The sequence below is a fragment of the Cyprinus carpio genome, chromosome B21 (genome assembly GCF_018340385.1).
Source record: "Cyprinus carpio isolate SPL01 chromosome B21, ASM1834038v1, whole genome shotgun sequence".
Lineage (NCBI taxonomy): Eukaryota > Metazoa > Chordata > Actinopteri > Cypriniformes > Cyprinidae > Cyprinus > Cyprinus carpio.
The window spans coordinates 19,784,960-19,801,403 of NC_056617.1; the positions used below are offsets into that span (position 1 = coordinate 19,784,960).

General features: G+C 36.0%; 1 protein-coding gene across 4 annotated transcripts in view; it reads left to right on the forward strand.

Annotated features, from left to right (window-relative positions):
• Window positions 1–1,457: 1,457 nt before the first annotated feature.
• The window catches only part of LOC109046927 (gamma-aminobutyric acid receptor subunit gamma-2-like), a 64,827-nt gene continuing 49,840 nt past the window's right edge, over window positions 1,458–16,444 (forward strand). For 3 of the 4 annotated variants that reach the window (XM_042747926.1, XM_042747927.1, XM_042747928.1), the window contains exons 1-3: window positions 1,458–1,811; window positions 12,072–12,214; window positions 16,329–16,396. In XM_042747926.1, coding sequence (XP_042603860.1) covers window positions 1,693–1,811; window positions 12,072–12,214; window positions 16,329–16,396 — 330 coding nt within the window. In that variant the 5' untranslated portion in view covers window positions 1,458–1,692. The remainder of the gene's footprint in view (window positions 1,812–12,071; window positions 12,215–16,328; window positions 16,397–16,444) is intronic. The other variant, XM_042747929.1, reaches the window with a different exon arrangement.

Genomic DNA, 16,444 nt, shown 5'->3' on the forward strand with positions numbered 1-16,444 from the left:
AAAAGTTCAACATTTTAATATGCAAGCAATGGTCTCACCAACAGTGTGTAGTACATTTGGGCAGGAGTTGCCAACATGCATTTGAGTTAAATGATTTTTGATAATCTTACAGATTAGAGGAATATGAATTCATGTGCTAACCAAGCATGACCACAGGCACGAAACATCCCGCAGCTAACTTTTGCACTGAGCACTAATACTGAGCGTTCATGGCATAAGCTGACATCAGTGGAAAGTAGAACAGGCCAGGAGCGTGAATTGTAATCTGTTTTCTATTTTATTCCTTCCCAGTGGCTAAAAGAAGTGGATGGACCATTCAACCACAATGCCTCACTTAAAAACATTAGCTAATTCATTAGACACATTATGTTATATAATGGATATTCTAATGTTTTCTCCATTGCTACAGGATAAATTAACTTAAATTAAATAATATGACCTATTTATCTCTTTATTTTTAGGAGGGTTGCAAAACAGTAGTGAATTAATAAATAAACACATACATGCATTGATTTATAGATATCGTACCACCCTAAATATAGTGTCAACTGTTTTTCCCTCTAGTCTCAGAGCTTTCACAGTGGAGACAGTATAGGAGCTGTCCATGGTGCTGGAATACAATTCCCTCCACTTGATACTAGATTTGTACATGGTGCTGAAACTGAGCTTCTTCTCATAAATAGCTGTTGTCACTAAAATCCTGTCACTCTACCTCAGTTTAGACCTCAGATATGTGACATCTGTAAGCTGTATGCAGCGATTGGTCGCCTACATCACGTGGTATTACCATGCTCTTCTTTTTCCTCAGCCTCTCTCTCTCTCTCTCTCAAACTGTCTCTCTCTCTCTCTCTCTCTCTCTCTCTCTCTCTCTCTCTCTCTATCTATATATATATATATATATATATATATATATATACACACACACACACACACTCCAAATCACACACAACCGTTAATTTTGTCATTTATGGACATGTTAAATAATTCTTATATAAAGCTCCACATCCATTTACCCCCAACAAGCTAGAAAGAAAATTAAATACAAAAAAAGCAGAGAGCCAGCCTATTCGTCAAAGAACAGCTTATTTTAATACTAATATTAATAAATGCCTCTAATAATTTAACAAAATAGCCTACATAAAATAGTATCATATAAATTCTGATCGAATATGAAACTTAAATACCGCGATAAACACGCACATAGTCGCTCGGCAGCCAACAATTCGGATTTGTTTATTCCCTTTTATTAAATATCGTTGTGTTTCATACTAATAATAATAGAGACTAAAATCGAATATTAACAGCAAAAAAAATAAATAAAAAATTAAGACTCCTTAATATGCATGAGTTGATGCTTTGTTGTAGACGTTGTTTGCGTGGTGGTTAGAATATAATCTGGATATAATGGAGAGATTGTATTAACAGAAGCATGTGAGTTTGGATTGCATCTCTACCACGCATGTGTTGTATTGCTGCAGCGACGTGCATCAGATCCGCTTTCACACTCTTCATCTCCATTCACACTTTTAGCAGTTGTTCCGGAGCCGATCTTGCTTCTTTTTTTTTCCAGATAGCTGCCAGTAATATTTCAGTAGAGAAGGAGCTCGCGAAAGCCAACGCGATCTGCTATGTGTCACAGCGAAGAGAGGCAGTAAATAAAGGGGACGCGTCCGTCTGCGTGAAGAGAGCAAGATGGTGATCATGGCTTCTTCTTTTCATTGTTCCTCTAAATGCTCGAATGCGATGACGATCCCCGCGATCTCGCTCAAGCTCTGTCTGTGGGCTTTCCTCATCGCCCATCTTCCTCTGAGGTAAGAATATCAGACGAATTGATCATGTTAATGTGCTGCTTCGCAAACGTTATGTGGCTGTGAGTGTCTGCGGTGATTGGTGCTGCTCTATTTCACATGAATTCCTCTAATCTGTTCTCCTTAGAGTCTAGGAATGGATGCATGCTTTCAGATCGCCGATTGTGACAGTATGAAGATGAAATCTGATGAATATCTGTCGACATTGGAGCTTGCCGGGGTTTTTGTTATTTTTTACGTTTCTGGTAAGCTCCAGAAAATCACTAAATGAGACAGTGGCGCGTGAAGCTATCGAGTAGTCCGCGTAATAATAATTATAATATTCGTAATAATTATACAATTAATACTAGTCATATAATGACTGTGTTCGGTCGGGAGGTGTGTCATGGTTCAAACAACCATTAAACCAAATTCAGGACAGATTTAGGACAGATGCAAAAGCATGCTATTTCTCAGTGTGTTTAGCCAAGGGCTAAAGTTCAAAGCTTTGCTGTGTACGTGACGCCATTTCAGTCAAGACGTTTGTTTTAAGAAGATTTAAGTCAGGGATTGACTCCTCCTCTCCACCTGCTGATGAAGAATCAGCAACAATTCTGGCCTGTAACTACACAGTCTGAGCGTGGACACATCACACAAGCACTAGAAGCAAATAATAATATTAAAGTACTGAAATAATGAAATAAAATGAATATCAGGGGGTTTTAAGTGTTGTGTTTTGTTGAGATGGCTTTACTTTATGTTTGGTTCCCTGAGCTGTGTGTGCAAAATTAAAACTAATAGTCATTTTGAAATGAAGCTATTATTTTGATATGCACCCATATTAATGAATCTTCTGATCTTCTGTTTTTTTTTGGGGGGGGGGGGGGATTTTGACAGGGGGGGGATGCTAAGGATACAAATTTAAATAAAAACATTGTGCATTTTATGACCTTTAGGATGCATCTGTCACATGGGCTTTCTACATTCAAAGAGATTATTGACAAAGACATCTATTGTAATTATAGTAAAAGCCTGCTTATGTTCCAGTACTTTGTAATTTAATACTTGCTGTCCATTGTCAGGACAATGCGATAAATATTTTGGCTATCAGTCACAGATTTGATGTCATAACAAGTTTCTGTCATACAGTACATCCCAGCCAATTTCACATAGGGCGTCCGTCCAGAAAGGCACCTGTATTTGAGATAGGCTAGCGATAATTGATTGGGAAAGGACAGCTAGACCTTGTGTACAGTTATTGAGGGATTCAAACTGTCAATACAGGAGCTGTGCAAACCTAGGAGCAGAAATTGTATTTAACAGTGCTGAAATCGTTGATTGATTAACAGTGACTTACTGAAGGAAAAGCATTGACAGAGCTGCTAATACTGACACTCAGGGTTATCGCTCTAATCTGCTTAAGACTATACAGGTCCTTCTCAAATAATTAGCATATTGTGAAAAAGTTCATTATTTTCCATAATGTAATGATAAAAATTAAACTTTCATATATTTTAGATTCATTGCACACCAACTGAAATATTTCAGGTCTTTTATTGTTTTAATACTGATGATTTTGGCATACAGCTCATGAAAAAACCCAAAATTCCTATCTCAAAAAATTAGCATATCATGAAAAGGTTCTCTAAACGAGCTATTAACCTAATCATCTGAATCAACTAATTAACTCTAAACACCTGCAAAAGATTCCTGAGGCTTTTAAAAACTCCCAGCCTGGTTCATTACTCAAAACCGCAATCATGGGTAAGACTGCCGACCTGACTGCTGTCAAGAAGGCCATTATTGACACCCTCAAGCGAGAGGGTAAGACACAGAAAGAAATTTCTGAACGAATAGGCTGTTCCCAGAGTGCTGTATCAAGGCACCTCAGTGGGAAGTCTGTGGGAAGGAAAAAGTGTGGCAAAAAACGCTGCACAACGAGAAGAGGTGACTGGACCCTGAGGAAGATTGTGGAGAAGGACCAATTCCAGACCTTGGGGGACCTGCGGAAGCAGTGGACTGAGTCTGGAGTAGAAACATCCAGAGCCACCGTGCACAGGCGTGTGCTTTTGAACCAGAAACAGCGGCAGAAGCGCCTGACCTGGGCTACAGAGAAGCAGCACTGGACTGTTGCTCAGTGGTCCAAAAGTACTTTTTTTCGGATGAAAGCAAATTTTGCATGTCATTCGGAAATCAAGGTGCCAGAGTCTGGAGGAAGACTGGGGAGAAGGAAATGCCAAAATGCCTGAAGTCCAGTGTCAAGTACCCACAGTCTGTGATGGTCTGGGGTGCCATGTCAGCTGCTGGTGTTGGTCCACTGTGTTTTATCAAGGGCAGGGTCAATGCAGCTAGCTATCAGGAGATTTTGGAGCACTTCATGCTTCCATCTGCTGAAAAGCTTTATGGAGATGAAGATTCCGTTTTTCAGCATGATCTGGCACCTGCTCACAGTGCCAAAACCACTGGTAAATGGTTTACTGACCATGGTATTACTGTGCTCAATTGGCCTGCCAACTCTCCTGACCTGAACCCCATAGAGAATCTGTGGGATATTGTGAAGAGAAAGTTGAGAGACGCAAGACCCAACACTCTGGATGAGCTTAAGGCCGCTATCGAAGCATCCTGGGCCTCCATAACACCTCAGCAGTGCCACAGGCTGATTGCCTCCATGCCACGCCGCATTGAAGCAGTCATTTCTGCAAAAGGATTCCCGACCAAGTATTGAGTGCATAACTGAACATAATTATTTGAAGGTTGACTTTGTTTTGTATTAAAAACACTTTTCTTTTATTGGTCGGATGAAATATGCTAATTTTTTGAGATAGGAATTTTGGGTTTTCATGAGCTGTATGCCAAAAACATCAGTATTAAAACAATAAAAGACCTGAAATATTTCAGTTGGTGTGCAATGAATCTAAAATATATGAAAGTTTAATTTTTATCATTACATTATGGAAAATAATGAACTTTTTCACAATATGCTAATTTTTTGAGAAGGACCTGTATTTTGCACCTAAATTACTTTGTTCATTAGGCTGTTTGAATGATACGAGGGTATAATTTTCTGACCCATAAGGAATAGCAGGCAGGTGTCAGATTCACGGGGATCTAAAGTTCATCAGATGGCTGTCAATGTGACACGTGTCGGTGGCACCCAAAGACCACATGACATTTTCATCTGGAGTCGCACCACAGGGACTAATATACACTGACTAGTGGTGTGATGAAAGGTTGCTGCTGCCTTTGATATCTCTCAGCATGCTGGTTTAAGAGCAAGGCCTGTAGTAACACCTCAACCCTATCACGTAAGATGTTCAGAACCAAAGCTCAGATGTTTGAAAGTTGACTCCCAAATGCATGCGGTGTGTTGCAGATGTACCGTACGTTATGATATTCAGAAGTGAATCTCATCTTCCCAAGTGTCCAGAATACAGTAAAAGCACGTTTATTGAAGTGTTACTGATCCATAAATACAAATATGTGCTATGTCTTTGATTTCCTTGCTTGAAACAAATCGAAAAGGGTAGTAGTAAAAAATTGGCTGTACTTACAAAATAAAAAATAAATCAATGTTGGTCCAGATTCATAAATCAGTGGTTCTCAGTTTGGTGAGTTGCAGGCCAAAAAATATAAAAATGCATAGTTAAAAGAGCAAAATAAACAGGCCTGAAGCGGAACCACTCAACAAAAGCTGCAATAATGTATCAATTTTTTCAAAGAATTCTTTTTGAAAATTAAATCTGACCCTATTTAAACTCCAAACTCATCTTATGGTAACACTCAATTTTAAGAACCAATTCAAACTATTATCCAGCATGCACATCACTAGCAGATTGGCTGTTAATTACTTATAAAGCACATATTAATGCCTTATTCTGCATATTTTAGATCCCTTAATCTTACCCCATACCTAAACCTATCAACTACCCTGCTAAATATGAATAAGCAGCAAATTATGAGTTTATTGTTGAATAGTTCTAGTTTATTGTTAGTGATAGTGAGAATTGGACCTTAGAATAAAGTGTGAGCGATCTTATTTAGTTAGGATTAAGTTTTAAGATCTGTGAATATCCAGACTGTTTAAAGGTCATCTAATTAGGGAACAGAAGGACATTACAGGTCAGCTGATGTATTGTTAATAGTGCCTTATCTTCAGGACGGTGTAGATGGGGACATCTGATTTCTTCTGCGGGCTACATGCATCAGATAATGTAATTCAGTGGAGGAGCTGGCCCCAGTAAACAAAAATGGCATCAGCATCCCATCAAGGGAAATATCATCCCCTTTTCTTATACTGAGAACCATCACAAAAGGGTTACGGTGAGCGTGTTCCTGCATCGCTGCATGGGCTGATTTTTGAATTGCAGTAAGCAGACATGTTATTTCATTATACCCAATAAGGATGAAATGAAAATCTGATGCAATGGCTCTTACCACCACACAGAAGCCATTTGAGCCACGCAGTTATTTCCTCACACATAGTTCATTGCAAAAATTGAAACAATTTCATACTATATTGTTGTATACCATTACATCGTACCATTATACTTTGCATGACGAAAATGAAGTCTTTTTAGGACCTTTGGCTGCAAGAAAATTAGAAAATGCACATTGTGGTAGCCAACATTGGACTTGGTAGCTCATGTCCCATTAGTTTCCTTCAAAAAACATTAAACCAGGAATACTGTATGTATGTGGACGAGCTGCCCACAAGACTATCGGCGCAGACCTTAATGTGTCTTTAAGAAAGGTTGGGTTAACTCTAATTAATTTTGAGCTTAACATTGCATGCTGAACAGTGCTGGTGGTAATGAACATTACAATTAGCATGAGTCATGTAATCAGTTTACTTTCTTCCAAGTAACTAGTAAAGTAACGCATTACTTTTTAATGTACTTTTTCCATGTATTGTCTGACAGCTCTCCTGTCTGCATGTTGAGAGAAATCAGAGTAAGTGCAGATGTGTGCGCTGTGTGAACATGACCTTACTGTACTTCTATACTATACAAATAAGAATCTTTTTTATTATTATTATTGTTGAACTTTCTTTTCCTGCATCCTCTACTGTACAGATGTGAATTTACATTTCCTTCAGCCTGAGGCTTATTCATTTCACATTTGGTGTGAAAGGGCTTTTACATTTGGCAAAAAAAAGAAGAAATTTTTATATTAAAAAAGAACATGCAAGCCCAGCCCAGATAAGAAAAAGTAACGAAAAAGTAACAAATTACTTTTCATAAAAAGTAGCAAAGTAACGTGGTTAGTTACTGTTTTAAGAAGTCTTTCCCCAACACTGATCCTGAATAAATGCTGGTGTGGAATGTCTACTCATTAAACTCGTAAAAATCTTATGATTTTACTTCTGTTCTGTCATTGGTTATGTGCTTAGGGGGTTGATGAAGACCTGCATCTCAAGTACACTGCAAGGAATTTTTAATTTTTAAAGACTAATTAAAAAGCTTATTTTCCAATCCAGGCAAGAGTGTTTATTAATGGTTCAAGCTGTGAATATAGCTGTTCTGACTTTCTTTTCTTATTTTTCTAGTTATTATTATTCTTTTTCTTCCCTGCAAGCATCTGTACATCAGAAACAGTCACAGAGATTGGTGAGATTGTTAGAATCCCTGCTGCATTTCATGAATTACCCTGATGCTCCTGGGACTAACAGTGATTTCTAAAAGAACAGCTGTAAAACTAATGCTGTCCAGAGGAAAGCACATGATAGGAAATCCTCTTAGGTCTCAGGTTAAAATCTCCATAAATAGTTCAGTATATACTGACATGTAGTTTATTTATATATACAGAGAGAGCGAGAGAGAGAGATCTGTGATGTCTAAAATGCTTATATACTGTAGATCATGAAATGTTAAATTATTGTTATATATTGTTATATTCCTTATGATATTAAAAACATATTTTTTAACGCAGAAGTAAGCTGTTTTCTGTGAATGTCAGTCTTCCGATTTATTAGCCGCTGTAGAGTAATAACGAGAAGAATAAAAAAAGTGCAGTAAATGGTAAAACAGTTATGCTTCAAACCAGTGTGTTTATAATTAAGACAATACATTAAAATAAAATGGTATGAAACACTGGTGTACAATATTGCACAGCAAATAGCTGGAAGCGGATGACACCGGAAGCAAGACACATTCAATTTACAAATGGCCACAGCTGTTCTAATGGGGAGAAAAAGAAGATGGATAGCTGTGCAACTGAAACAAATTCAGTATTATTTGTATCTTCTGCTATAATGCATACTATAATACTTCTATAATGTGTTTTTTTTTTTTTTTTTTTTTTTTTTTGCATGGCCATCGTATTACTGAATCGTTTGTCCTTGCTCTTTGAAAACCACCGTTTGAGGCTATATTTTTTTCTTTTATTTTTAATATGACAATTACTGGAGCAGGCATCTGAAAATGTACTGGTAATACAGTATGTGTAATATAGTATATTGTATTATAATCTCTCAATTTCTAGTGTTCTCAGTAGAAGAGGAGCTCCAGTGCACTCCAGCTCTGTTTCACATTACAGACGCAACAATTAAACTGCTGAAAAAACGTGTGAAATATATTAATTTCATTGATATTAGGCCTCTCACTAATATGCTGTTATCAGTATTATTGCATGTAATTAATTGTTATTATATGATAATTGTTGTGATCAGTGATTAATTGAAAGGCAGCAGTTATCTTGCAATTTCTTTTTAAGGCAGTCCAGTTAAACCCACAAGCTTTCATTTTACATGAAAGAAGACTTTCTGTATTTGAGTATATATTACATTATTTTCTATACAGTATAATAATAATGCAATTATATACGTACACATTATTGTATATGTTATATTTTATATCATTTTGTTTTAAGGATAAAATGTTGTTGCATTATCTTTGTATGGTAGATCAAAATGTTGACAGTATATATATAAACCTGTAGTGCTTTGTGTTCAGAATAACTCAACATGGTCTGAAATCTCAAAGCATTTCTAGTAGTCACTTACAAAATCATTTATTTGGAATTCAGTGTCCATCCATCCACCAAAGCGCTTCTTCTAATTCTTCTAACATCTTGATGAGACAATTATGTAATCATTGTGACAGGTCTAATTGATGTTCGTTTTATTGTTCAAATTGTTCTGGGATGCTAAAAGTCTTCATTTTTGTTAACTGCTTAAAATGAATATGCACAGAGTTCAGCAGGAAGGTTTTTGTTGTTGAAAAGACTGTCATGATGAGGTGCCTCCTCTCCTAGAAAAAAAAAGTTGAAAATACATTTATTTCATACTAAGTATAGGTCAAATCTATTAGCATATTGACTGACATATGTGACCCTGGACCACAAAACCAGTCATAAGGGTACAATTTTTTTTTTTTAATTGAGATTTATACATCATGTAAAAGCTGAAATAATATATAAATATATAATATAAATAAATAATCTTTCCATTGATGTGTGGTTTGTTAGGAGGACAATATTTGTCTGAGATACAACTATTTGAAAATCTGGAATCTGAGGGAGCAAAAAAATCTAAATATTGAGAAAATCATCTTTAAAGTTGTTCAAATGAAGTTCTTAGCAATGCATATTATTAATCAAAAATTAAGTTTTGATATATTTATGGTAGGAAATTTGCAAAATATCTTCATTGAAAATTATCTTAATATCCTAATGATTTTTGGCATAAAAGAAAAATCAATAATTTTGCCCCCATACAATGTATTTTTGCCTATTGCTAAAAATATACCCCAGAGACTTAAGACTGCTTTTGTGCTGCAGGGACACATATTGCTCAAGATTTCCTGATATAAAAAATATAATTAAACTTTATTTGGAGTACTACTTTTGCACAATGCACATTTCTTAATATTAAGCCTAAAAATGTGTTTTAATGTCACTGCTGATGAAGATTGTATGATCTTTGAATTATATCAGCCTTTAAATGCAAGATATTTAATGTGTACCTGAAGTATACTTGCAATAGTTCCACTATAGCACAATCAAATATACTTCAGTATATCTTTAGTTGGACTTTAGCACTACTTCCACACAATTCAAGTGCATTAAGCACAAAATTATTTGTTTCATTTTAGCAGACTTGAAGTATACCAGTTCAAGTATAAATCGCTGGGTATTTTTATTCAGTACATAAATATGAAAATGTATTTGTATACTTAGCATGAAATAAATGTATACATTCAAATACATTTTAGTATATTTATTTTGCGCTAGGGTCCCCATATTAATGTACAGTGAAATGCCTTGAAAGTGTTATAGTCTCCCCTTTCTGAAATGTTTCTGAAGTCGCCAGAGCAGCACAGCTCTCAGTCATGTTTCTCTCAAGGATGTGCTTTTCTGTCTTCTACTGACTCCATGGTTACTGCCTCACACCATCTATTGTTGTCTGATTGCTTTGCAAAGGACCTCAGCATTCATTTGAGAGTGATTGCATCACTCTGCCTCTGGTATACGTTAATAATTTAATCAGTTAGATAGATAGATAGATAGATAGATAGATAGATAGATAGATAGATAGATAGATAGATAGATAGATAGATAGATAGATAGATAGATAGATAGATAGATAGATAGATAGATAGATAGATAGATAGATAGATGGATAGATGGATAGATAGATAGACAGACAGACATTCAAGATGTCAAATATATAGCAGCCATGCACTGCTATTCAAACATAAACTCTACTCTTAACCCAATCAGGTAGTTTATGAAACACATTAGCATGTGATTAAAATGATTATAGCCTATTCTCATAGAACACATGAGATAATGCTGTAAATGCAAAACAGAGGCTTGCGTTTGTCGCACCTTCCCCTCACAATCTGATTCTGGGAGTGCTTCCAGCAAGAAAGACGGAGCGAGAGCACATTTCCACCTCTAATGCAACATTATTATTGTACGTCTGTCTGTCTCCAGCCTCCACCATCACACCCACTCTCTGCAAAGACTGAACGTTATCTTTGTCCTCCTCTAGATGGCACACTTTTTTATGGTTCTAGTTAAATGGTCTTTTAAAGAACTTTGTTGAGTTTCATGGTCACATGTCCAATTATGGAGATCACAGCAGCCATTTTCAGTTCAGTGGAGTTAAGAACAGGTGCATCCTGAATCTGCTTCCATCTGTTGTGTAAAGCCCAGGAGAAGCATTGCTTTTCATTTTTTTTTTTTTTGTCATTTATAATTGCTATTTTAGATACCTTGTGTTTGTATGTAATTGATTTCTCTGTTTTGATGAACATTGTTAACATTTCCATGTGCTCTGTGCAAAAGATTCAGAGAGTAGTCAAGTGTTCTTGAAATAATGACTGTAGTTTATTAGGTGCCAGCAATTTTCACAAAATGTTCAAAATGTTCATGAATATCTGAACATGTTTTGTTTAAAAGCCTCTGCTTTTAAACAAAACAAACCATTCTAGCTTCATGCGTTCTTTTTTAACACTTGAATGTGGGCAAGTTTAATCAAAAAGCTAAATTTTGAACAAAAAGCTGGAAAAATCACGTTTTTGTCCGGATCAGATTCAGAACGGAGATCAAAATGTAGATGGGGTTGATCACTTTATCAACACATCCAAAGCTTTACAGCGGTGTTATACTTCCTGCGTCAACATTTCATTTAGTAACATAAGGCAGATTTGATTTATTTGCGGTTTAATGTTTGATGGTTAAGATACTATACAGCGTCTGCTTACATACACGATCACTCGTTTCTGCTTCTTCTTCATGTGTTTTGATCCAGAGATATAGTACTCTTTCAGAAGATGTGTAATAGCGCCTCCTACCATATAACAGTTGAAAAAAAATCTGTCAGTCATGGCAAAGGGTTTTAATTTTGGTTTATATGTTAAATTGAGCATTTTAAGTTTAACAAGGAGAAACTGCATGATTGCACTCCAGTATTTCAAGTAAAGAAAACTATTTTCTTCTTCATCTGAGTGGACATCGAAGCCTCTTCCTCACAAACTGTGTCATTTAGATAAACATTCGTTAGTGGCTCTTTGGAAGACATTTCAGCAAAATGTGTCTGCTTTCAGATGGAAAAAAAGATTTACAGTATACTCGTTTGTCAGTTTGTTAACAAGAGCAGAACCAGCTCAGATGAACATTTGCTATGATGTCAATCCAATGTCAACATGAGCTTACATTCTAGAGACCACAGAAATAAAAGTGCATTTACGTAAATGTTGAAAGTAGGACAGTTAAAAGAGTGACAGATTATCAACTTTGATTCACCTTTTTTAAGTTGTTTTGTTTTTGTTTCCCCTTTAGCTCTGTCCAGCTGGAAAGTGATGATGATGAAGTGACAAACAAAACGTGGGTTCTGACCCCCAAAGTGTACGAGAGCGATGTCACACATATTTTGAACAGCTTACTAGATGGCTACGATAACAAGCTGCGGCCAGACATCGGAGGTAGGTTCTGTTACTTTTTTTATATTCAGATCTGAGCTACTGAAGGTAGTTCAGCAAGTGTGTCATTTTGTTTAATAACTGACTCAAATGCATGTTTAATCTCCAAGAATACCGAACCTCTTTACATTTTGATTTAATAACACACCAAACTCCCTCTCAATTACAAACTGTGATTCAGTGTTTGCTAGTGTCCGTTTGACTGTCCAGGCATACAACGTATTATGTGGGAATACTGCATCTTTCTGATTTACTCTTTCAGCTGGGGTTTTACTTCTGTTTGAGTTGTGTTGGGTATACTATTTTAATTTTCGAAATCACTTTCCAAAAAACAAATCTGCTTCTCTTATCTTTTTATGAAGATGTTCAGTTGTGATATCATCTGAAAGCATAACAACAAATTAAACTTTTAAGAACCGTCAGTCAATTAACAAAGCAAGGTATAAACCCAGAACCCTATTTTCTGAGCTCAACAAACTTATCAAACCACCATCTCCATTTCATAATGGATCTTTCTGACCTCTGTGAAAACTTTCAGATTTTTTATACACAAAATTTACAATATCTATCAATTTTTTTCTTCCTCTGCTCCTTCAGGCCTATGCCTCTCAGATACCCTATGCACTCTCTAACTTTACACATTCGTGGTTGAACAGCTGATTATGAACTCTAACTCCTCTTCCTGTCAGTTAGACCCAATACCAACACATCTGCTCAAAAATGTTTGGCCCTGCCTCATTATACCTATCACTTTTTATTTTTAATTTTAGACCAATCTCCAACCTTCCCTTTTTGTCTAAGTTCTTAGAAAAAGTGGTCGCCACACAACTACAGTCTCAAAAGGACAAGTATTGAACAACCTTCTTCTTGCCTCTTATACTGGTGTTGTCAGTCTTCGAGTCCTCTTGGACCTGGGCGCAGCTTTTGATTCTGTTTGCCATTCTATACTCCTGTCTCGTTTGTCTGTCCTGCAGTGGCTAAGCTCATCTCTCAGACAGGCAACAGTATATTAGCATTGATACACAAGTCTTGTTCTGTCACTTCTTCTCGTGGAGTGCCTCAAGGATCTGTTCTTGGTCCACTTCTGTTTTTTATCTACATGCTTTTTCTGGGTCAAGTGCCATGGTCTAAATTTCCACAGTTACGTTGAAGATACGCAAATAAATTTTTCTGCACACCCCAACTCTGTTTTTCCTCCTAGTCCTTTAACATCTTGCCTACATGATCTTAAGGTATGGATGGGTCAGAATTTCTTAAAATTGAATACTGAAAAAAATGAGATTCTGTTAGTTGGCCTTAAATCTTTGGTCTCCTCTAATCTTGACTTTTCTATAAATATCGACAGAGTTATAGTACATCCTTCAGTACGTAATCTTGGTGTACTATTTGATTCTGCACTATGCTTTGAACACCGTATCATCCAGCTTGTCAAGTCCTGGTTTTACCAACTTCGCAATATTGTCCGTTTATGACATTCACTAAATTTCAAATATGCTGAAACTGTTATTCATGCTTTTATAACTTCGCGCCTGGACTATTGTAACTCCTTTTTATATGGCCTACCTAACAAACCCCTTAATCGCTTACAGCTAATTCAAAAAGCAGCTGCTTGTGACCATACATTTACCAAAATATCAGCCCACATCACTCCTGTCTTACAGCAATTACATCGGCTCCCCATTATCTATCATATTCAGTTTAAGATACTCATCCTAGTTTCCAAAGCTTGTCATGGTTCTGTACCTTTGTACCTCTCTGAATTAATTCACCCTTACAATATGTCCCTACGCATACTCTAAGATCGAGTTCTGGAAATTTGCTTGCAGGACCCAAGTTCAGACTTTCTAGTGTGTGTGGCAGGGAATTCAGCATTTTAGCTCCTAAGCTCTGGAACAAACTTTCTCAAAACCTTTGTGCTGTTGTCTCTTCACTCCAGACCTTTAAAACTTATCTCAAAATTGACTGTCTGCTTCATTTTTCAATGCCATGCTTGCTTGTATTACTTATCTAGAACATAAGATAATCTCTGTCTGCTTTATTTGTTTGATCATGTGACTGTTTATATGTATTTGTGTTCATGTTATCTATTAACTTTATGTAACACGTCCTTTGGTTTTGAAAGGTGCTATATAAATAGAACATTATTATTATTATTATTATTATTATTATTATTATTATTATTATTATTATCAATATCATAATTAAAATTAATATTATAATAAAAGCCATGCTAAGCTGTCCAGTCATTTCTGTGCAGCTTGGTCCAGTAATCTGAGCCACATGTTAATCATCTGACAAAATTTGAAGGAGGGGTAGTGAAAAAATGGAATATGATGCATTTCAAAATGGCAACTACTGCAATGGATGGGGCCTTAGTGTAACATATTGACTTTGATCAGCATGAGATAAATTAAGATCTTAGTTTGTTTCTAGGACAAAGGGTTCCAAAGTTAAGAATATTTAAACTTGTGGTGGCACAATAGAGTTGGCCCTAGAGACACCAGAATTAATCAAATTACTATTGAGGGCCATCCCTTTAAGTGTGCCAAATTTCATTATTCTCCTTCCTACGGTTCATAGGGCTGCCATAGACAACATTTGGGGAGGAATAATAATTATATCAGTGGTTACAGTCCTTTCAGTGCTTGGCCCCTAATAAAACAAGAGTTGCAAGCAGTTATATTAGGGCCAAGCACCAAACATCCTGAAATATGTTATCAATGCTAGCTACATGTTAACTATAGAAACATGAAAGTAATGCCTAGATGTGGTCTTTTGAGATTTCTTAGTGCTCTTATAATGTCTAATGGGTTTGAAGAGGTTTATTTGGGTCTGAACTGGTTTGATGTGGTTTCCGAGGGGTCAGTTGAAGTTTAATGGGCTCTAAAGTGGTTTAATGTGGTGTTCATAGTGTTTATTGATTTTCCGGTCTTCATCTAACTTACTCTCTGTCTGTCTGACCATAAAACCTTCAAAATTAAAACTTTTAGACAAAGTTTTATAAGCCAAAAACATCAAACCATCAGCAAACTTTATCTATGTAGTTTGCATGGTAAAAGAGTAAAAGATGCCTGCATCTTTGGGCCAAAAACACACATTGGAGAAACAGAAAAAAGTAATAAAGTTATCGTTCCTGGACCACATGAGATGAGATCTGAGTGCACAGCCTTCTGCGGTTTACATTTTCAGCATGAAAAGAATGTAATTACTTTATGTACTAAACTCAGCATGCATTGCACTCAGAATAATGGACAGGCAAAGATATACTGTTACAGAAACCCTAGATGAGATGTGATTACACAAACTCCTGATCTCCAGTGCACTACATCATTTAACACAGGCGCTCGTGACCCCACGGGTTTTTGAGTGAAATGGATTTTGAATGCAGTGTCCAAAATATTAAAAAGTGAACATTTGATAATTGTTATTCGATTAATGGAGATAAAAATTGAATAGCGTTAAGAAAAAAATGCTGTGCATTCCTTAATTCTAAAGTGTATTCTAGGGCTGTCAAGCGATTGAAAATCAAATTAATGTAATTAATTACTCTAAATGTAATTAATTACACAATGTGCCGAATAATCTAATTAATCACAAATTAATCGCACATCAGATTTGGCTGTGAAATGACCACAAACAATTAAATCATAGATCGATTAATGGCACGTCATTGAAATATCAAGCAAAACATTTCCACAAGAGAAGTTTGTTTTAAATTATACAGCCACAGATTTAGTGTCGACAAATGTTTTCTAGGAACTTTCTGTTTGTGTAATGTTATTGAAACATGCATAGATCACCAAAAAAATCTCATTAAATCTAAGTCTGTCATAATTTTATGTTGTCTTATAACTTACTTTCTTCTGTAGAACACAAACAGAGATTTAATGAATATCCTTTGAAGTCAGTAAATAATGGCAGTACGTTGTCATTTACTTTAACAAGAGTGTCAGATAATATGTTCATCTGGCTTTTTTCATGTGCTCTGATTGTTTTTTGTTAAAAAATAAATAAATAAACTTACTCCATTGTTATTACCTTAATAAACCTTGTTAAATTTACTTTGAACTAACCAAACTAATTTTACATTCTTGTTTCTCTCCTCTGCTTTCTACAGTCAAGCCAACCGTGATCCACACAGACATGTTTGTCAACAGTATTGGTCCAGTAAACGCCATCAACATGGTAAGAGATATCGTCTAACACATTTTATGAATATAAAAGTATATAGTG